The following is a 22,339-nucleotide window of genomic DNA, read 5'->3' as shown; positions in this document are numbered from 1 at the left end:
ATCAGTGCCAACAGCTTTTCTTCCTGGCCAATCAAAACAAACATGCCATGGATAAGGAAAGGAGGGTGCAGACACTTAGGGTAAACACAGAAATGACAATTGCCTTCTGGTACTGAGTGGTGCTGGCTGCAACTGGCTGGCATAGCTCTGTGTGTGAGTCTGTGTGTCAGGGTCTCTTGGTCACCATCTCCCCCCGTGTCTGTACACACCTGGCAGTGCCTCAGTGTGTCTCTGGGTGTCCTTCAGTGTCCCCATGTCTGTCTCTTGGTGTCTGTGTGTGTATGTTGTGCTAATACTGCTGTAACTGCCTCATCTCAGCGGCTTCTTCGAGAGTATTTTAATTTTTTTTTCCTTTTGCCCCCCCCTCCCGCCCAGCATTGACCCCGTGTCCTCCCCAGAGCAGAGAGTGACCCCTCTGGTCGTGTCCCTGTGTCCCCACAGCTGGGATGGCTGCTCCGAGGTCACCTTCTGGCAGGGCCCCTGTGGCTGAGCAGCCCCTGGTGGAGCTGCAAGAGAACAATCCCCACAGTGGCTTTGGAAAGAAACAGCTTCACACAGATAGACGGGCTGGAGACAAACACAGGCTGAGAGTCACTTTTACAAGTTTCTTTATGAAATTAAATGTTGCCCCTGGTCTGGGGGGAAGATATAGTGCAAGAAGGACTTTGTACATGCTACTGAATTCAGATATCCCTGGATGACCAGACTTTGGTCAGCTACAGCATCAACAAACACTGGATTTCTGAGCTCTGCAGACAGTTAGTGCTCACTCACACTTGAGCTGGAATGAGCCAGTGTCTTCTTTCCACTGTCACAGGATGTCTCCTAATCTAGGGAATTCAGTCAGTATGGCTTCTAACTCTCACTATGGTAAGGCAAATCTTTCTTTTTGCTAACCAAGGTTGAAATTCATTCTTTTTGGCCACCATTTGAAACTTGGGTACTTAAAGTGAGGCTCTTTATGCCAAATTTAGGCCTTTATCAAGTGGTTTTCCATTTTTATAAGTGTCAGTAACACTCCTTGAATTTGAGGGTCTGTGGGAGTTTGCATAACAATGACGTTGCAGAGTTGAACAGCAGACTCTGACTTCTGGGAGCTAGGTTTGCAAATATTGACCTTTCTTTAAAAAAAAAAAAGGAAAAGAAAAACAGACAAAACAGGCATCAAGTTAACAACATCTGACAAGAACAATTACAGACTTACAAAATACACAGTTCTGATTTTTACCATAAATAAACACATTACAAACAATGAGCATTTTCATTGGCCAGGAAATATGGCAGAATGATGGAGAGACGAGAATCTAAAGAATTGAGTATGGTATTAATTAGGCACATTTTTCTCTAACTTATGTAACTCAAACCCACTAGAGAGATTCTTCAACTTGACTCATGCTGCAGGTTGGCACAGTTTAATGTGGGGCACCGTTCACGGTGCTGCTGGACTAAAGGGAGGGAGGGAGGAGGTCACAGTGCAGTGCTCACTGTGCTCTGAGGGCCTGCAGAGGCTGCTGAGTTAGCTGGACACGTGGAGGAGGATCACAGCTCTGAGAAATGCAGGGCATGGAGTGGGCACAGCAGAAGGGTTCATCCCTCCTCACCACGGCCTCTGAGCTGTTGTTCCGAGCACGGCAGCGGCCACGGGGCCAGCGGGTCCATGGGCTGCCCTCGCCATGGCAGCTGCTGGCCAGCAGTGCTGGGCACAGCCAGAAGGAGTGAGTCCAAGTACAGCTGACAAGGTAAATCTCTCGGGCTGCAGCCTGTCCAGCTCCCTGCTGTGTGCTCCTGGAGCTTTGCCTGCTGGGCAGGGCAGGGCTGGCTCCGCGGCACCGCGGCCTCGCCCGGGAGCCAGCGGGTCAGCCGGGCTGCAAAATAAATAGGGAAGGCAGGAGCACCTGTGCCATCCTGTGTGAGCACAGGGCTGGCTGAACCTGGGCTCCACCTGCCAGCAGTGAGGGATAAAGTGCTTTCTCAGAAGGGCTTCAGGCACAAACAGGGGCTGCCCCTATTTCCGGAAGGGCGTCAGCCTGCTGATGTTCTGCCAGAAGTTCGAGGGCTTGCGCTTGGGCTCTGCCAGCATGAAGACCTGCTGCTGAGGGAGCGTGCTGGGCAGCGTGGGGTGCTTCTGCCGCAGCAGGAACTCGTAGTAGGGCCTGGTGACAGCTGGGAGGAGGAGGAGATGGGAAGCATGTTAGTGTTTTGTGGAGACAAACAAAACTCCACAACTTTGTGAAAGTTGCAAAGCCGGGATGTTTATTACAGCGCTGGACGCATGTGGAGATTCCCCTCTCTAAAAGACATGCCTACCTCTGGGAACTCTAGATTTTTTTAGCTCTCAAATACATATGTATGCAACTTCACAATAGGTTCATATATATTCATTTTCACAAATTTCGTGTGACATTTGCCGCTAATTCTTCTTTATCAGAAAGAATTCCTGAGTCAGGCTGACCTGCTCTCACAGCAGCCTCTGTCTCTCTGTCTCCCCCCCTTAGCTCTGTCCTTCGGCTGGAGCGCAGCCTTTCTCTGAGCTTAGGCTTTTTACAAGAACAGGCAGTCACACTAAACAACTATGTTTTCAAACTACAGACTTAAAGATGTACACTTCACCCAAATCAAAATGGATTTCTACTCTGGAAAATTTCTACTCTGTCTCATTAGTCAAACACAGCTCCTTTCCCCCCCTCTACCGCCTCCCCCAGTCCCCGTTAAAGCTGCAGGGCTGTGAATTGGATTTAGTGTAACCTTTCCTTCAATTTATCCTTACTTTCAGCAGTGCCTTTTGGGATTAGAGCTCTTGTGGAAGGCCCAGAAATGTGCTGCACAACTGTCAGGTGTTCTGCCAGCATGACAGCAGGGCTAGAGAGCTGCAGCTCATGACTGGTGACAAACTGAGCTGGTGCTTTTGGCTGTGCTGGCAGAAGCAGCTGCTGTGCAAGTGCTGCTGGTGCCTGTTACAGCCTCCCGGGCTGCATCTCTGACTAGGAATGGTCAGTGCCTGCATGGAGGACAAGGCTGGTCTGTGCAGTCTCCTCTAGTGCTGTGCCCCAAGGGCTTTGCTCTGTTGGCATGGTCTGGCTTCCTCCAAACTTCCCCGTGTTAGCAGCCAAATCTTATTTCTGTCCCTTTTTGACATTTAGCCAAGCTTGCTTTCAGGAGATGTGGCTGGGCTCTAAGTGCTGGCTGGTACCACCAGGAGGAAGTGGTTGCCTCTGTGGGTTCAGAGGAACCAAGCAACACCTCTTCCTCTGAGCAGAGAGAAGGGGAAGGTGGCAGCAACAGGGCTGTCTTCAGCCACAGTGCTGTGGCCACAGGGCTGTGGGCACAGGGACCTTTATTTTGCTTGACTTCACTCTCCCCTGGCTGCTGCTAATTGTCCTTGTCTCTGGGAGGTTGAACCAAGAGCCCTGCCCAAGCATGGTACCTACCCCAGCACCCTGCCCAAGGTGCAGGTTTGAGAGCATCTTCCACGGGCAGGAACAGTCCCTGCTGCAGAGACCTCTGGTGCCCTCTGTGCACCATGGGGATTACTACAAAGCTTGCCTTTTGCCAAAGGGAATGCCACATTGCTGGTGGAAAGCCTGGCTCCTAGGGAGAGGCTGCGCACTGGCCATGGAGCAGAAGCTGCTGGGTTTTGGCAGAGTGCTGATTATGTGCAAAGTGGCTCTCCTGGAGTTAGGAATAGTCTCCTGACTCCAGCCATCTGAATCGACAGGAACTGTAGTGCAAATTGTCACCATCTGGCCTTCTCAAGAGTTTGTTAATGCCACTTCATTGAAGCCTTTCCCATGTAGTAAACACAGAGGCACCCCCCATTCCCACAGTGTTCCTGTGCTCAGGTGTGACTCACCCTTGGGCTTCCCAGCATGGTGCTGCTTGCTGGCATTCAGCATTGCCTGCTTTTTCTGCACCTCCGTGATGGAAAACCCTGGAAGGTGAAGCAGATTAGTGTCAGCACAGGTCATCATTTGGTACTTTGGGAGAAGACAGGGGTGGGCAGATGCCTGAGGTGAGAGGCCACCATTACTGCCAAGGCTGGGGGGCACAGCCTGCTCCCCCAGCCTGTGCTGGGCTGCACAAATGCCCCTGCAGGGTTTGCTGCCTGCCCCTCAGCCCATGCTGCACTGGAGGGAGAAGCCACTGCAGGGCACTGGTGGCTGAAACCTTTCAGATCACTCTAGGCTGAGTTGAGAAGGATTTGGACAAAACAACACAAACCCTCTTGTACAGTGAGAACCCTTGACTGAACCTGTTTTAGTTCTGGACCCTGTATGTAATGTATGGATTATTTTATCAGCCCTGCTTGAACAGCTTAAGACACATCAACCTCCCTGAGGACAAACTGCAGTGATGGCTTATTGTGGTTTGCAGTTTTTTAATTGCACAGATTCATTCACAATGTGTAATTCAGCAGCCCAGAGCTGCCCCGGAGCATGGACTGGCTTCCCTGCCCTTTCACTCCTCAGGCATTAGCCAATGGGTAAAAAAAGATGAAAAACCAAAAATAATAACAATGATTTTTAAAAAAACCAGTCTCCCAGCACTGCTCTTTCCATACCTGTCTCCTGATCGAGCTGCACCTGCCTCCTTTCATTCTCAAATGCCTTCAGCCAGCGCTGTTTCTGCTCAGGCTTTTTTGCACAGAATAAATGGACTTCCTCAGTGTCTCTGCAGTGCAGCTTAAATGCATTTTTCACACTGATATTGAAGTCCTTGTCTTTGCCATCTTCCACATCCAGTATTTCCATGTCATCCATGCTGATCCTACTCTTGTAGTACAAGATGTCCCTGCGCAGGAGGTCCTGTAAGAGAGATCACAACACATGGTGCTGTTCTTGGATGTGATGGGCAATTTACCCTTCCTGCTATCATCAGAGTCCTGCCAAAGAAATCATACTGGGTGTGAGTCTGTGGAACTGCAGGGTGCTGAGCTGCCGTGGGCACTGCAGGGAACCACAGTGCTTGTCCTGGCTGGTGGCTGCGTTGGGGCCCCTCTGCTGCCCTGAAGCTTGGGTGTTATGCATGATCCCAAACCCTCATTAGGCCTCTGACAGAAAACACTATTTGAATCTTTCAGTTCCAGTTAAAAGCAAAAATAATACTAATTACCTCTTGGGTTTTTGTTGACAATGAAAAGTAACTTTGAGGACAGTGATTTTCATACCTAAGTTACCTGGAGCTACCTGCATGCTGTGGAATATGCAAAAAATAGTTGGCACATTCAGTTCTGAAATTCCAGTGGAAGGTTCTGTTCATTGGCTCCAAGAGGGAAGATTTCTGTTATTACTCAGCTTATGAAAAAAAGCTGTACTTACAGACTTACATGTGCTGTTAGCATGGCCTTACTGACTGCCAAGGCCCACAGCTGTTCATCAAACCTGCAGTTTTTTCTGAATACAACACTAAGGTGGAAGTTCAGATGAAGAACAAGGCATTTAAAAAACTTGTGTGACAATACTCATAACTGAGTTGTACAGAAGAACCCCTCACTAACCCCAGAAGCTGTGCAGTGCTTTCCTCTTTTGCTGTGAGCATTAGGCCAGTAGCTGATTGCTGTGCTCAGGTGCACAGAACACCCCAGGACCTCAGAGGAAAGAATGCACAGAGTGCCAGGAGCACATGAGGCCAGGAAGAATTAAGGAAACAAAGGGGTGGAGAGGGAGCTCACTTAAATCCACCAGCACAGCAGCAGCCAGTTTTCATGGTTACCTTCTTGCAGCAGACAAGCTGGTGATCGAAGAGGAAGAACATCCTCTGTTGGCTCTTGGCTTGAGGGTGGGAGATTTTGGCTAATTCCCCAGAATAGATGAGTTCTGAGCTTCTGACTAGGACATCTTCTCCCTGAGAACAGCACAAAGAACAGGTTGGTCTCAGTCACATCTGAAAGTGGGAGCCTGAATTCCTGCAGGCAGAACTGGTGTGGGAATGAGAGAGTCTCTGTGCTGGAGGACAGTCCTTGGCACATCAGGGAGACACTGTTCCCAGGGGGGTGGGAACTGAATTTGATTAGAACAATAGCATGTTACATTTTTAAAAATCTCCTTCTCCAGTCTGCTCAGGAAAGCCACTCCATCCCAGACATAAAGGAGGCACATAAGCAGGGAGCTAAGAATTTAGCCTGACATCCTTAGGCAGGGAGACAGTGTGGGTTTATTGAGTTTAGGATTTAGAAAATCAGTATTTTGTTTCTTCTATTTAGCAAATTTTTTAATGAGTCTACAGGGAACATTGGTTTCCTCTATGACTACGCCAGAAGTTGCCTTTCTGCAACAATAATCTGGCTTGTTAAGAATTAAGGAGCAATTCTGCTCATCCTGAAAGTTTGAAGTCACTCAAGATAAAATGGGGTGCAAGAGAAAAATAATAGAATTTCATTAACCTACATGCTGATTTCATTCTGCAAGGAAAAACAGGGAAACAAGAATCCCAGGGAACATGCAAAGGCAGCTGGTCTAGCTGGGTTACATGCCAGACCTGCTCAGCTGTACTAAAAGACCATAACTGTTTAAATAAAAATCAGAGAGCTGAGGTGGGGCCAGACAGTGAGATATCACTGTGGAGAGAAGCTGTTGGAAGGGCAGAAGAGGAACAATGTGGAATTCCTTGGGCAGGGAGTCCCTACCTCCCAGTCCTCGATGGAGCTCTGCCACTGGGCGATCTTGTCGATGTTCTCCAGCCGCCGCTTGCGCTCGTTGATGAGCCGAGCCACGTTCTTCATGGCATTCAGGGCAGCCTCCACGTCCTTGAAATCCCTGGGGACCGACACAGGCCTCATGCTACTATGATATTTTTTGAAAAATCCCTTCTCCAGGATTTTTTCTCCAGGGAAGCTTCAGCTTCTCCTTGTTTTGCTGTTTTAGAATGTGATTTGGAGATGGTTTACTCAACATGTGAATTGTTTCAATCTAATGACCAATCACAGCCAGCTATGTTGGACTCTGAGGAGTCAGTCATGAACTTTCATTATCACTTTTTTGCTAGCCTTCTGTCTGTATACTTTCTCTTTGTTTAGTATAGTTTTAGTATGTAATGTAATGTAATGTAATGTAATATAATGTAATATAATATAATGTAATATACTATGATAATATAATATAATATAATATAATATAATATAATATAATATAATATAATATAATATAATATAATATAATATAATATATCAGCCTTCTGAGAACTTGGAGTCAAATTCTCATCTCTCACCTCGTCCTAAAGCCCTCACAACACCCCAGCCTTAGGCCTGGCAGAATGGCACTGGGGTGTTGTACCTGCACTCCAGAGGAGAGCAGCCTGGCACAGAGCTGGGATGGAAGCAGGATTCCACCTGCAGTCTGTCCCAGCTGTTCTGTCCCTCCTCCTGTGGCAGCTTCTCAAACACTCCTTGGTTTTGAGGCACAGATTAGATGTTGATTAGAACAATAGCGTGTTACATTTTTGAACATCTCTTTTTCCAGGGAGTCTGCTCAGGAAAGCTGCTCCATCCCAGACATCCCATCCCTTTACGTGTAAAGGAGGCACATAAGCAGGGAGCTAAGAATTTAGCCTGTCATCCTTGGGCAGGGAGACAGTGTGGGTTTATTGAGTCTGGTAACAAATCTAGGCCACCTCTGGGGAAGGGAAGGGGCTAAGTAATCAAATCTAGCTACAGAGGTGTAAATAGGAATTGCTGGAAGAACCTGCAGGTTCTCCTTTCCTTTCTGCAACATAACTCATTCACAACGCTGCTGTGCCATGCAGGGACTGGTCTGTGGTGCAGAGGTGAAGCAGTCCAACAGTGACTGGCTTGTCTCAAAATGAGCTGATGGTTTGTCTGGCAGGGTAGGACAGAGGCTGAGCTGCCCTCGCCCTCACACCATCTTCTGCTGAGTTCAGAGTGGCTGGGAAGGAGCTGAGCTGCACAACTGGGCTCTAAGGCAACTCTCAAACATCTGTGCACTTCCTTAAGCAACAAGACATGCTTAAAACCATTCTGGGAAGCACCAGGGCTGCAATTAGGAAGGTGAAATTAAGTCAAACCAGAGTGGACCAATATCAACACTTTCACAGAGATTTTTCATGTTTTCAGGTACTTAATTAAGTGACAGTTATTTGATCCAAAGGCAGTGCCCTCATCCTGAATGTGAGTGATGATTTGGAGGCTTTGGAGCTGGCACTGATGGGGCACCAAGTGTGCATGGCCTGGCTGCTGCAGGGCACAACGTCCCACTGGGAAGTGCAGCTGTATGGGCATTTGAGCATTCAAGCAATGCTTCTGGGGGCAAAGTTCTCAACACCACCACCAGAAACATGGACAGAAACCAGGACAAGTACAAGCTCCAAAGTATGTATGTGCTGGTATTACAGATACATGAGCCAAATAAAATAGAAAAAGGCCATTATAAAGTGGACCTTGTAACTCTCGATCTGTGACAGGAAAGCTGAGTGCTACTGTAGTAGAAAATTATGTAAATATACTTTTATCATATACTTAGAATAAGTTATAAGTTAATATTATTGTCAGTATATTAATATAATATAAATATAGAAGTATATTATAATATTATTATAATATTGTATTATATAAGTATATAAGTATATTATAAGTTATATATTATGTAAATATACTTTATAAAATTATATAAATATACTTTTTTTCCTGGTTTCTATGAGGTAACCTGTAAGAATTGAGCTGGCTGCAGTGAGCCACTGCTCTCCATGCACAAAGTTATGTTTTAAGTTAATATTATATAAGTTATATTCTTATATAATAAGTTATATTATATGTAATTTGTACTTATACTATGCAAATATACCTAATAAAATTATATAAATACACTTCTTTTCCTGGTTTCTGTGAGGTAACCTGTAAGAACTGAGCTGGCTGCAGTTAGCCCCTGCCCCCCACGCACGAGCCCATTTCCATGGGAGCAGCCTGGCTCCTTCCCTGCCCCTCACCTGTGCTGGGGGTTGGTGTACTTGAGCAGCTCAGCCAGCTGCAGGGGGTATTTGCAGATTTTCTGCACGGGGGTGAGCAGGAAGCCGTCCAGGGAGATGTCAATCATCTTCTGCAGCAGGCGGCAGGCCTCGAAGAAGTAAACGTACTTGTTCACCTTGGCCAGGCGCGACAGCTCCAGGCACGCGTTGGGGTGGTTGTTGCAGTACTCGGAGTAGATCTGAAACTCTGTTTGCTGCAGGGCACAGGGAGGGAGTTACTGCCTTGTCCCTCAGGCCATGCCCTGCCCTGCCACAGACCCCTGAGCCTGTTTGGTGATTTGTATCCTCTAACTGGAGCTGTTTGGTCATTTGTGTCCTCCCCAGGCTCCCAAACCCAGAGACTTAAAGCTGGGGGCTGGCAAAGTGTGTCACAGCTTCATCCGAGAGACCCAGACATTCCCACACACCCTGCTCTGGGCTCAGCTGAATGCTTTTAGTGCCCACACCAGCCACAGCTGATCCTTCACTGACCTCAAAATACACTACTGCAAACTCAGTCCTGCTTTAGACTTTGGAATCTTCCTACATTTTCCCTGAGGTACCAAGGGCTGGCAGGGATTATAGTCTTCAGAGGATAAGGTGCTTTGAAAATGCTCTTTCCACAGCCACAAGAGCTACAGGATATTTCTCTGGGAAGTGGCTGAGCAGGGCTGGGATAGAGGGTGGTGACATTTAGTTTGGTTGGGTGGGTCTTTTTAAAGAAAACTTCGGTTCTGTCAGAGAAACTTCTAAATCCTCTGGCTCAATCCATGCTCAGCTACCCCTTTCCCATGAAGTCAAATTTACTTACATATTCCAAGAAGCATGAGCCAACCTCACTCAAATGTGGGTGGTCTTTGTTGAACTTCTTCTCTAGCGCTTTAACAAATTTCTTCTGGCACCTGTAGATGTCCTCAATATTCCCAAAGATTGTCTTCAGCTGTTCCTCTGTAAACATGTCGGCTCTCTTGCGGCACTGCTTTATGTAACCCTGGAGAAAACCAGATTGGAAACCTCCTGGGCATCTGCTCTGTGGCACAGAAAGCCTCAAGGACTGCACTCAGCTGTACACCAGGTTCCTGCATTCCCTTCCTGCAGATCTGGACCCAGCTGTAACTATTATTTCCTCTCATGTTACCCTAAACATGGTACAAATAGAAGCTGCCCCAGACTCATGGCAGCCCACGCCTGAAGCAGTCACAGAGCTGCTTTCTCTCTTGCTGAAAGCGCCTTTATGTGTCTGCAGTGGGGTGCTCTGACCCCAGCACTGGTAGATTCAGACAGTTAAGTCCAGGTGTGGACCTGGTTTGGGCGTCTGTGTGAGGAGCTGCCCGAAGGACTCCAGCAGAGGAGAGCTCCGAGGGCAGGGGGACACTGCAGCAGGAGAGGCTTGTTTGTAAATGTGTCCTCTTTGCCCCAGCTGCCTCTGCTGGGAGCCACTTTTGTACCGTTGCAGTGGAGAATTCTGTTCCTGCAAAAATTCCAACTGCCTTCACTGCCCAGTGTACAGGATGGATCTCTTTTAGAAGAGGTGTCACAATATTCAGCATATTTGACAGTAAAGGATCCAATTGGCTGAGCATCCCCCAGTTGTTCAGATCTGAACATGGCTTGCCTGAAGGCTGGAGTTGCTGATTATATTACCCCAGAACATATACTAGAGAGGACAGCAGTGCTAGACATTTACTTTTCTCTGGCTTGGGAAATTCAATTAATTCTATTTAATCAGAGCACAAGTGAGTGCTCCAAATGCAGAGGCATTTGGGATTTTGCTGTAATGAATTGTCTTCTGTTTTCTGACCATATATTGGCATTCAGCAGAACTGATGAAAATCCAGTCTCATTTTCAGAAAAGTTACCTGTTTAGGGTCCCTTTCTGGGCAAGCATGGGACACAGTCCATTATCCTTCAGAGAAATTCTTGCAGTCCCTTCCCCCTTTATTCCTTACCTCACAAATGTCCTTCAGGTGCTTGATGTAGTCTCTCTCTGTGCTTATGATCTCATTGATGACGTTGGTCCTCATCTGGTCTTTGGTGGTCTGGCCCATCCCAAAGCGCCGGGAATCCTCCTCTCTGCCCCCCTCCACCTTCAGGGGATAATCCTCCATGGGCTCATCCTGGTTCACCCGCAGCTGCAGGCACAAGATGGTCACTGCTCCCACTGCCAAACACCTCTGCCAGGGAGGGCTGCATGGCAGACACACGCTGGGCTGGCCGAGGTGGGACGAGGGGGTGTGAATTGCCTGGGAACATTTGCCCCTGGGCAGGCTCAGGCCAGACAGCCACTGTGGGGAGGGCTCATGGCAGCTGCTCCCGCCCTGACATGGGTGGGTTGAGGCAGGCATTTCTAGTGGACAGAAATTACAGCAATAATATGGAGTCCTTCAGGAATCATACATATAAAATCAGGACAGAAATGGTTTATCAATTGGAATTTTCTTAAATGTTTGAAGGAACACTTTGGGAGGGAGGGGAGAACCAATAAGTGGTTGGTTTTTTATCTACTTTATTGTTCTCATACTGTCAGTAACAGATGGCCCCTCGGTGTCTGCTTCCCCAGGATTATTTAAGGAGAGTTCGCTGTTAAAGCAGGAGCAGATCAGCTGCCCGTGGGCACCGAGGTGGGGAAGAAGGGCAGAGCCCGGCAGGGCGGTGTGGGACTCCCGGCGCCCCCATCAGAGGGCAGCACAGCACGGGCACAGGGAATCGGCGGCTGGAGGCCACCGGGCTCGGCCACACAGCCCTGAGCGACAGCGACACTGCCACAGCCCCGAGGGACACTGCCACACAGCCCCGAGGGACAGGGACACTGCCACAGCCCCGAGCTAAAGGGACACGGACTGCAGCATTCCACTCTGGGCTTCCTTCTCTGGCACTGCTGATGCCCTGGGAATACTCTGCTCGTGACCCAAAGGATCCATCCCAGCCCAGAGGAGCAATGAAAGATAGGAAGGTAAACCACACATAATTACAGGAATTTTTAGTACAGTGACACAGAACTGCTTTAAACTTTTAATGTAGTTTCTTCTAGGCTCTATGACTTACCACTTGATACAAATACACCTACATATAAAACACAGTGCATACCCTCCCTTGCCAGCACAGGCACAGTAAAAGATTATATTTCACTGCTGAAGTTACATTTACTCACTGCTGAAGTTAATTCACTCACTGCTGAAGCCCTCAAGATGTGCAACCCTGGTTCTCCTTCACAGTGAGCAGGACATCGGCAGCTCTTAAACTCAGAGCTCGGCTTGAAACTCAAATGTGGAGTGACAGAGTCCTGCAGTCTGAGCCGAGCCTCCAGACATACCAGCCCTCCCTGCACTGAGCTTGAGCCAGCGGTAATTAGCAGGAAATCTTCAGCTGGATGCTTGAATAAGTGTTGTGATTCCTCTGTTAAAAGAATTTCTTACTCTGCATCCCTAATGCCTAGCGCTAGTCTGCTTTACTCTAAGATGACAAGTTTTTGCCAGCCAGGACAATTCAATTTGTCAGTAACATGAAAGAAAAAAAATCTGTGTTTTCGTTGCAAGACAAAGCAGTGCTGAGGTCTTGGTAATCTTATTTGCAAAACATTCCACTGTTTGTATTAATTATGCAGCTGAGACTATCCCCTGCAACCTATAACAAAGCATTTCAAAACCGCCCCACTGCTGCAAGGACGTTTGCTACCGACACCGGATGACCTCGTGTCACCTCCTTTCATGCTTCACCTGGTGTTGGGTCACTTGTGATCTGAAGGGACCTGGATAAAGAGCTAAAGGGCTGAGAATCTCTGCCCTTGGGCGCCTCACTGCCTGCCCCGAGCTGGGGAGAGCTGTCGGGCACCCACAGCGACAGTCACCGGCAGAGAAAGGAAAAAAGCCTTTCTCCTCCCAGCGGGACGGCGAGCACAGCAGTTACCACCTCCCACACTCCTGGTCCCCCCTGCTTGCCCTGATATGTTTCAGAAAGCCCTGCGGGAAATGAAGCTCTGCAGGGCGCTGGGCTGCTCCGCACAGCTCTTCTGCGTGGGCTTTGAAGCTGGCACCAGGGGACAGCCTTGGCCCAGGAGCTCTGAGTGTCTCACATTGCCCCAGATCACTGCCCAGACATTTCTTGGGTTTTTCTCCTCCATTTTTTAGTGCCTGGCTCGCACTAAAAACAGCCCAGCAGCCTGAGGAGGTGCATGTGTGAGTAGGTGGGTGCATCCTTTGGCCGTGGCACTGCACTGGCCCCAGCACCGGCTGCAGAGAGTTGCCTTTGGTGCCACGCTCATCTCTGTTGTCTGAGTGGACACTGGAGTGAAGAATCCAGGGATCTGCATCAGGGATTCCTCCAGGAGAGCTCTGCTTGCTCCTGGAAGTGGATGCCATGTGCTTGGGCACAAATCAGCCAATGTACAGATGGGTAAGCAGGAGCCAGGCTGCAAAGCAGCAAACAGGGCAGCTCCCCAGCTGGCACAGCTCAATTCAGCTCTGCTCCAGTCTGGAGCTGAAGCTTTTGCCCTGATTTACTCATGTACAGGGACTTCTCCACACTGGTGGGATGCAGTGCAGTGATGCTGTGTGTATCTCTGTGAAAGTAGGGGATGGATCCATGTGGCAGCAAAGCCGAAAGAGTTGTTGATGTATTAAAAAAAACAGAAGTGCCTCAGAATGGTCATGTAGAAATTAGAGCCTCTCCTCCCCCGAAAGGTGGTGGGATCAGCCCAGGAGGGCACCCTGTACTGTAGCCCCTTGTAGAGGAATACAAACAAGACATGCTGGACCATCCCTAGCAGTGAAAGCCCTCTGCAGTCACCACAGAACATTAAACCTGGAGAAGGACAAACACCTGCTGCTCATGGAGAGGGCACAAAGAAAGACGAAGATCTTACCCGAACAAAGCTGGCTGGGAACCAGCCTTCACTGTCCAGAATCCTGCCCCACCACCACTCCTTGTTGGTGGCATCCATCACTTCGATGACATCTCCAGCCTTGAATCCCAGCTCCTGGTCATCCATGGTGACGTGGTCCCAGAGCGCCTCCGCGTACACCACGCTGCCATCGCTGATCAGCTGTGGGCACAGAGGCACAGTGTCAGTCCCTCAGCCAGCAGCACCCAGTGCCAGCCTGGCTGCAGCACGTCCTGGCACACGTCCTGGCACACGTCCTGCAGCCCTGGCACACGTCCTGGCACACGTCCTGCAGCCCTGGCACAGCCCTGCTACCTCTGTGCCCCACGAGCAATGAGGAGTGGCTGCAAGGCTGGCAGCTGCTTTGCCCTCACTTGCAGTTTTTCTCCTTTCAGAATTATTGGCTGGAGCTTTGTGCAAGAGTATGAACCTGCATACACAGAAGTTTCATTTTCTTTTAAAAATAAGCTTTATATAGAACTGATAATGGCCCACCGCATCTTGTGCCCCAAAGTCTGTTATCTTCAGCTGCTACTGATCCTTACAGTAACAGAGAATCAAGATGATCCACTTATCAGTCACCCAAGTACGGAAGAATTATTAAAAATAATTAAGTCTCAAGGAAATTTTATAAGATGCTTAAATAATTAGAAGGTGTGGCAGGAAAAAAATCCCTGGTTTTAGCCCAAACTCATTTTCTGTATCAAATCAATACTATTCTTAAGGACTGAACTGATATTACCAACAGCATTTATTCAGAATCACTGACACACACTATGTTTACCACCATAAAAACATAAATTCTGGTATTTCATCCTGCTGGCTTTGCCTCAGCCAGCAAACAAGGCTATTTCCCGTCAGTGAAAGAGGCTTTCAGCTGTGTTTCCTGGGGAAGCCTATGGGACAAGAGAGACTCCTCTCTTCTTGATCAACTGAGAGTTGATTATCTGAAGGGTGGTGATGAATGAGAGTTGATTATCTGAGGGGTGGTAAGGTTCTATTATGAAATAGTGGTGGTGGAAATTGGGGGGAGGAGGAGGAATGTTTTTGGAAGGTTTTCATTCTGATTTCTCTGTGTTCCTTTTTTCATATTGTAAGTTAGTAAAGTTCTTTCCTTTATTCCTAAGCTGGAGCTTTGCTCCATTTCTGGTCACATCTCACAGCAGCCACTGGGGAGAATTTATTTTATATATGGGGGCACTGGCATTGCACCAGCATCAAACCATGACAAAGCCTCAGTTTGGTACCTTGTTTGTGCAGGATGCTCTGGTGCTGCCAGGGCAGCTCTGCTTTGGAAAGCCTTCAACTAAAACCTTGAGCATCAATATTTAGAGACAACAAAAAGTTCTGGAATGGCTGCCCAGGGAGGTGGTGCAGTCCCCATCCCTGGGTGTGTTTAACAAAGCCTGGATGTGGCACTGGGTGCCAGGGTTTAGTTGAGCTGTTGGGGCTGGGTTGGGCTCAATGATCCTGAAAGTCTCTTCCAGCCTGGCCATGCTGTGAATTCTGTGATTCTGTGAATTCTGTGAAAAAGCATTCAGAGGCCTCAGAGCTACTCTGGAATGGGAAGAGCCTGAAGCCTGTAAGGTGGTTAAACGTTGCACTTCAGACGCTTAAAAGAAGACTCCTGGAGAGTTTGAAGCAATTATACTGAGGAGCAACAATTATTTACTGCATGCCCCATAGAGGCCCCACTGTAGGAAAAACAGGACCCGCAGCAATTAAAAAACCCAAACCAAAACCAAAGCCCATGTGGCTGGAAGCTGCAAGGGAGCTCTGAGCTCAGTGATGCTGGAGCCGCTGCTGAGCATCCCCACCTCAGCTGTGGGGTGGCCAGGTAACACCTGGGTGCTGCTGTCTCTGTGGGCTGGGCCTGCTGGCACCACAGCAGCAGTGCCTGATGCCACTGGTTTATCAGGACAGTGTCCCTTGGATTTCCACAACTCCAGAGCACACTCACAGGGTTCCCAGGGCCTGAGTGTGCCTGGGACTGTCTGAACACCAAGGATTTTCCCAAGAAGATGGAGTGCACACTGGAGTTCTGCCAAAAAAGACTTGGCCATTGTGAAGTGGCAGTGAAGGCCTGATTTTCTCCAGGAAAATGGTGCAATGATGAATTATGGGAAGACAACAGGAGGACAGCGTGGGAGGCACACAGGAGAAAGAGAGAAGCTGTAGGGAAGCCATGTCCCTGGTAGGTGTCCCAGCAGTGACAGTGACACCACAGCACACAGGGCATGGCCACCCTTGGCCCCTGGCTGCTCAGTCACCCCGAGCTCTCCCCTGCCCTGGGTCACTGCTGCTGCCTCTCACAAAGGAGAGATGCACGCTGGGGAAGAACGTCAGCACAATCATCAGCTGAGTAAATCAGAAGAGGGTTAACGAGGCATTTGAAAGCAAATTGAAATGCAGGCTGCCTTTGGATAGCAAATGGCCCTGCACTGAACCAGAAACAGCTTAATGCAGTGTTTCCACTCTGACAGAAATAACAGCATGATGGGGAAGGAGAGGGTGAGAGGTTCCCACTTATCTACACAGCCAGTGCAGCCAGAGCTAGGTGGGATGCATGGCACTGATGCTGTATCTCTGTGAAAACAGGGGATGGATCCATGTGGCAGCAAAACCAAAAGGGTTTTGATGGATTAAAAACAACAGAAGTGCCTCAGAATGGTCATGTAGAAATTAGAGCCTCTCCTCCCCCAAAAGGTGGTGGGATCAGCCCAAGTGAGTGCATCCACACTAATGCACACAGGATGGGAAACAAACAGGAGGAGCCCAGGGCTATGGTGTGGAAGGAAAACTGGGATACAGCTGCCACCACAGTGGGATGATTCTCACAACTGGAGTGCTGCAGGGCTGGCCATAAATCCTTCAGAAGGAGCAGCCATGGAAGGAAGGGCAGTGGGGGAGCCTGGATGTGAGGGAGTGTTTTGATGATGGTGATGGCAGGGCTGAGTGTCCCTCTCTCTGCTCTCTGGTGTCCAGGGACAGGACCACAGGGACACCCTGGAGCTGAGGCAGGGCAGGTTTAGGCTGGGTATCAGGAAATGTTCTTTCCCCAGAGGGTGGTGGGCACTGAACAGGATCCCCAGGGTCACAGCCCAAGGCTGGCAGAGCTCCAGGAACGTTTGGGCAACACTGTCAGACACAGGGGGGAATTCTTGGGGTGTCTGTGCAGGGCCAGGAGTTGGACTTTGATGATCCTTGTGTGTCCCTTCCAACTCAGGATACCCTGTGATTCTCTAATATATTTATCCATGAGCTGGAGGAGGGGATTGAGTGCACCCTCAGTAATTTAGAGGTCTCAGCTTTGTAACATAAAGCAGTGACAACTAGAGTAGGGAAGAGAGCAGATGTAAAAGTGTATTTTTCCAGACTTGGCTCTCAGATTCCAGCTCCAGAACAGCTGGGCTGTGGGTGAGGTTGGTGTAGCCACTCTCACAAAGGGCTCTGCTGCTGCTTTGGGCAATCCATTTGCTCTGGGACTGCAGGGACTGACTGGTGCCTGTGCACAGCACAAGCTGAGCCCAGCTCCTCCTGCTGCAGGGAGGTGTCACAGACACATCTTATGAAAAATCCTTTCCTCTGGATCTTTTCTCCTGAGAAGCTGAGAGGCCTCAGGAACAAAATGTAAACAATAATTATCTGCTGCTGTGGAATGCAACAGGTGCATCTGTGATTGGTCTCATGTGGTTGTTTCTAATTAAGGGCCAATCACAGTCCAGCTGGCTCAGACTCTCTGGTCAGTCAGAAAATTTTATTATCATTCCATTCCTTTCTATTCCTTGCTAGCCTTCTGATGAAATCCTTTCTTCTATTCTTTTAGTAGAGTTTTAGTATATTATTTTCTTATAATATAATATAATATATATCATAAAATAATAAATCAGCCTTCTGAAACATGGAGTCAAGATTCTCATCTCTTCCCTCGTCCTGGGCCCCCTGTGAACTCCAGCCCAGGAGGGAGAGCAGCAACAGGGTGAGGGGGTGGCTGGAGCCCAGCTCCCGGGCAGCCTATGGAGGGAGCTGAGTGAACACTCAGAGCTCTCTCAGAGCTGGGCACACACCGCTGACAGCAGCTGCTGCCCTGCAGAGTTACACATCCCTGCGGGAAGGGGGGCTGCTCAGGAGACGGCAGAAGCTGCTAAACCTTCAGAAGGGTGGCATCCAGCAGGCTTTTCAACACCCAAACTGTGACCAGCACATAGAGAACATGGCTCTTTCTCAGACAAAATACCTTCTCTGTGTGTTCAAACATGGCAGGCTGGATCAGGGCTGGGTGTGATGTGCAGGCTGGCACACACCGTGGCCATGTCCAGAGGGAGGCTAAGGGACCTGCCCTAGCACTGACATGATCACACCAACTGATGATCATCATCCCTGATGATGTGAAGGCATTAATGCCACACAGTACCACGCTGTCACAGCTTGGAAACGTGATGAGAAGAAAAGAGACCAAGCCTGAGCCAGCATTCACAGCACAGAGGGCTGACACACTCAGCTCACAGAGCCACATGGTTCTACTCAGAGTCACTGAAATCCACAGGGCTGGGTAGGGAATCCTCAGCTGGTTTTTAATCCATCCATTAATATGAATACCTTACATTTTCTCTATTCAACAACAGCCATACTGTGGATATGATTTGGAAAATACAGGAAGTCACAACTGTGGGATCACCAGCCTGGCCAAATAGGCAGGCAAGACACTGCCAGTTCTCAGGGAAAAGAACAAATAAAATACACCTGAACAACAGGCCAGGATTTGTTTAACTGACAGCAAACACCATGTTTCTGAGGAGGATGATCTATACGGAATAAAGCATGAAAAAAAGAGCAACAAATATTTCATCTGTTCATGGGATTATCCCAATTAATGCACTACAGCAGCACTGCACACACCTTCATGTGCTCCGGCTGCCATGGCCCCCTCCCTGCCCAGCTCCTCCTGTGCTGGCACCCCAGGGTGGGCAGGGCACACCTGGGTGCTGAGCAGGGATCGGGGATCAGGGCTCTGCTCCTCTCTGCCCCAGCTCAGGCTGTGCCTTTGTTATTTCCCACTGTGTCCAGAACAACTCCTGGGCTGGTGCAGAACACCCCCCACAGCCAGGCCAAGAGCCCCTCTCCCAGAGCCAGGACTGGCATTTCCATGGCACAGGAGCAGCCAGGGTGCCCCAGGGCACTGCAGCAAGGAGAGCTGCCCCAGCTGGGGGCACAGCACTGCCCCATCCTCCCCAGGGCAAGCTGCACGGGGAAACAGGGGCAGGACTGCTGCAGGACGGGGGACAAATCATAGAGAGAGAGAGGCTTCATAAAACCAGACCTGCTCTCCTGGAATCCGTGCCTGGCCTTGCCAAAGCTAGCCCTTTGCAAGTTCCCATCTGAAAGCAATCCTGGTGTGAGCAGTTTGTGAACATAACAATTATCCCTGGGTAAAAAACCAACTTGCACCTGTATAAATTGTTTTTGCACCATCAGATAGAAAAATGAAAGCTATCTTTTACAAACAATTTCCCTGCAGGTATACAGAGTTGGAGTGACCAATCAATACAGGATAACGACTTGTTACCAACCAATAAAGTAATTGGCAAGAAAGCTCCTGACCAACTGGAGTCCCACATGAGGTCTGTAAGACCTTACAGAAAGGAGTTATGTGAACAAAGAAAGGCCTTTTTCCACCATGAAGAAAATGGAGTCCTGTGTGATTTATTCCCATAGGACTCTCCTACCCCAGGAAGGATAAAACACACCAGCAGGTCAAAGGGTTTTGGCAAAATGTGTTTGAGGTGGCACCACCAAGCAGCTGCTGGCTCCCAGAGGGGCTGGAGGGAAGGGGATGCTCACCCTGCCAAGCACCTCCTCAGCTCAAAGGACTCAGCTCACCACACTTTGATCTTTGCAATTAAAGCAAGGTTTGGAAAACAACTACTAATTTCCATATGAAACAACATTTATGTGCTGGCTTTGTAATGTCAAGGACAACTCAGTACATGCTCTTGAAGAGGCCCAAACAAGTGTAGAGCAGGGAAAACTTAGAGAACACAAACCAGCCACCCCACAGCTGCTCCTGCAGCTGGCAGTGGGGAAAACAATCAGAAATCAACTTCTTTCTTTGTTTATAAAAACATCTAACTTTGTAGACAGCAGCATTTGCAACCCAAAGGCAGCACTAGCCCAGATGCTTGAATCTGAAAACCGAGGGCAGCTCTGTTACTGCCCTGGCCTTGGTGCGTCCCAGCTCCTGCTCCAGCCCTCCCTGCTGCAAGGGGAAGGCACTGGAGCTGATGCCTTGGAGTGGCTCCTTAGAGCAGAGGCTGGACAAGATCCAGAGAATAAAGTGGGGATTTATTGAAGGCCTTCAAACAGGTTCACCTTGGGCAGCCACAGCCTATCAGAGGCTACACCCAAGCTGGACAATGGGCACCAGTTTTTCAGACAATTGTAAGTTTGGTCCATTTACATATCAGGGGTTAATTCTCCAATTACAGCTTCAGCTAATGAAGTCATTTACCCCCAGTTTGCTCCCTCCCAATTCACTTTTGTTTGTACTTTTTGGGGCCTGAGGCTGTGGGGTGTCCTTGGTTCCCAGGCCCAGAGGGATTGTTTTGTCTGACAAAATGTGAGGACAGGAACTCACACTCTGTGTGGAGTTTGGAGTGATGCACTGATGCAACACAGGATCTGAAAATATAAAAGCTGAAATCCTAAGGCATCAGGGCAGCTCCTCCCATGGCACAGATGGAGGGGAGGATTGATGGATGGCTCCCCCAAGCAGTGTCTGCACAGAGGCTGCCAAGGAAGAGACACAGCCAGGGCTGGTGCACAGAGCTGCCCCAGATTCAGCCCATTCTGTGTGGGCAAACAGACCTGGCATGCCAAGGCCCATGCCAGGGGTTGTTGGCACTGCAGCTCCTCAGTCCCTGTCTGTCTCAGGCTGGACACCTTGACATAGTTACCTTGTATGTCCTGGTCTTGTTTGGACAGGACCTCCAGGCAATGTTAACAGAGATAAAAGATCTCAGCAACTTACAGAAGGAGGGATGAAGATGCCTTCAGGAAATATTTATCTTTGAGCTACTTGTTTCTATTTGAATAAAATTTGAATAGCTCTCTCTTGACAATGCCAAATACACTGGATCATGCAGAGCCAAAAAATGAACCCAGAAGCATCAAAAGAACTGGGAAAAGGGAAGATCAGGGAGAAGGTACCAATAGAATGGAATTTATTTTTCATCTCTGTGACCCTAACACAGACATGTTCCACAAGGAGCACCTGAACCCAGCCCTTCCTGGTGAGCTAAAATGGTTGCCACGAAGCCTGGGCTCATTGCCTGACCCCCCTGAACTTGTGTGGAACAGACTGAAGCTGAACTGCTCCAGCACACCAAACACCTCAGCCCTGCTGCAGTCCTGACCCCAGAGGCAAAGCCCTCCCACAGCTCCAGTTCCTTCAGCAGCCACTTTGCTTCTAGAGCTTCTCTCTGCCTCTCTCATGCAAGGTGCAGCAGAGGAGTGAAAAAAAAAATTACTTACACACATGCCCCACATTTGTGCTACATTCACACAAATACTTATTTTCTCTGAATATGAGCAGAAGCCAAAGCTGGCCTCTGCCTTGAACTGAACCCTTGGGATAGTTTTGAAATCGTCACAGAATTCCCAGAATGACCAGGTTGGAAGAGACCTTCAAGATCATCGAGTCCAACCCAGCCCCAACAGCTCAACTAAACCCTGGCACCCAGTGCCACATCCAGGCTTTGTTAAACACACCCAGGGATGGGGACTGCACCACCTCCCTGGGCAGCCATTCCAGAACTTTATCACTCTTTCTGTGAAAATCTTTTTCCTGATATCCAACCTGTATTTCCTTCGGCACAGCTTGAGGCTGTGATCTCTGGTTCTGTCAGTTCCTGCAGAAAGAGCCCAGCCCCAGCTGAGCGCAGGCCCTTTCAGGAGCTGTGCAGAGTGATGGGGGCAGCCCTGAGTCTCCTTTTCTCCAGGCTGAGCAGCCCCAGCTCCCTCAGGGGTTCCTCTCAGGGGTTTGTGTTCCCAGCCCCTCTCCAGCCCCGTTGCCCCCTCTGGATGTGCTCAGTGTCCCAAGGTCCTTCCCAACCTAAGGACCCAGAGCTGGGCACAGCACTCCAGGTGTGCCCTCCCCAGTGCCCAGAGCAGGCACAATGACCTCCCTGCTCCTGCTGCCCACACCATTCCTGATCCAGGCCAGGATGCCATTGGCCTTCCCAGCCACCAGGGCACACTGCTGTCCTGACAGCTTGCTCTTGCTTCCTCTCAAAACTTTTAACTTCACTGTCTAATGATGGGCAACAGAGATTAAATTTATCTCACAGAGCTCCTGTCATCTGAGCAGCAGGCACTGAGTCTGAGTGAGTTATCTGGATTGGCTTCAGAGCATCTCCCTGGTGGGGAGACAGGCACCCCAGGGAAGGGCTCAGCTCTCTGAGCACGATGAGCCGACCCAGCCCCGGGGCTCCCTGCCTCCCTCACTGCCAG

At 49.2% G+C, this 22,339-nt stretch overlaps 1 protein-coding gene across 2 annotated transcripts in view; it reads right to left on the bottom strand.

Annotated features, from left to right (window-relative positions):
* Positions 1–591: 591 nt before the first annotated feature.
* The window catches only part of ARHGEF4 (Rho guanine nucleotide exchange factor 4), a 182,498-nt gene continuing 160,750 nt past the window's right edge, over positions 592–22,339 (bottom strand). For both annotated transcript variants that reach the window (XM_005425522.2, XM_031060690.1), the window contains 9 exons: positions 13,814–13,993; positions 10,902–11,084; positions 9,764–9,943; positions 8,935–9,167; positions 6,623–6,752; positions 5,710–5,841; positions 4,559–4,802; positions 3,851–3,928; positions 592–2,163 (listed from right to left, as the gene is read on the bottom strand). In XM_005425522.2, coding sequence (XP_005425579.2) covers positions 2,006–2,163; positions 3,851–3,928; positions 4,559–4,802; positions 5,710–5,841; positions 6,623–6,752; positions 8,935–9,167; positions 9,764–9,943; positions 10,902–11,084; positions 13,814–13,993 — 1,518 coding nt within the window. In that variant the 3' untranslated portion in view covers positions 592–2,005. The remainder of the gene's footprint in view (positions 2,164–3,850; positions 3,929–4,558; positions 4,803–5,709; positions 5,842–6,622; positions 6,753–8,934; positions 9,168–9,763; positions 9,944–10,901; positions 11,085–13,813; positions 13,994–22,339) is intronic.

This window comes from Geospiza fortis, unplaced genomic scaffold (assembly GCF_000277835.1).
Source record: "Geospiza fortis unplaced genomic scaffold, GeoFor_1.0 scaffold101, whole genome shotgun sequence".
Lineage (NCBI taxonomy): Eukaryota > Metazoa > Chordata > Aves > Passeriformes > Thraupidae > Geospiza > Geospiza fortis.
The sequence above is the reverse complement of the archived record's forward strand: the minus strand, read 5'-3'. Positions and strand labels throughout refer to the sequence as shown.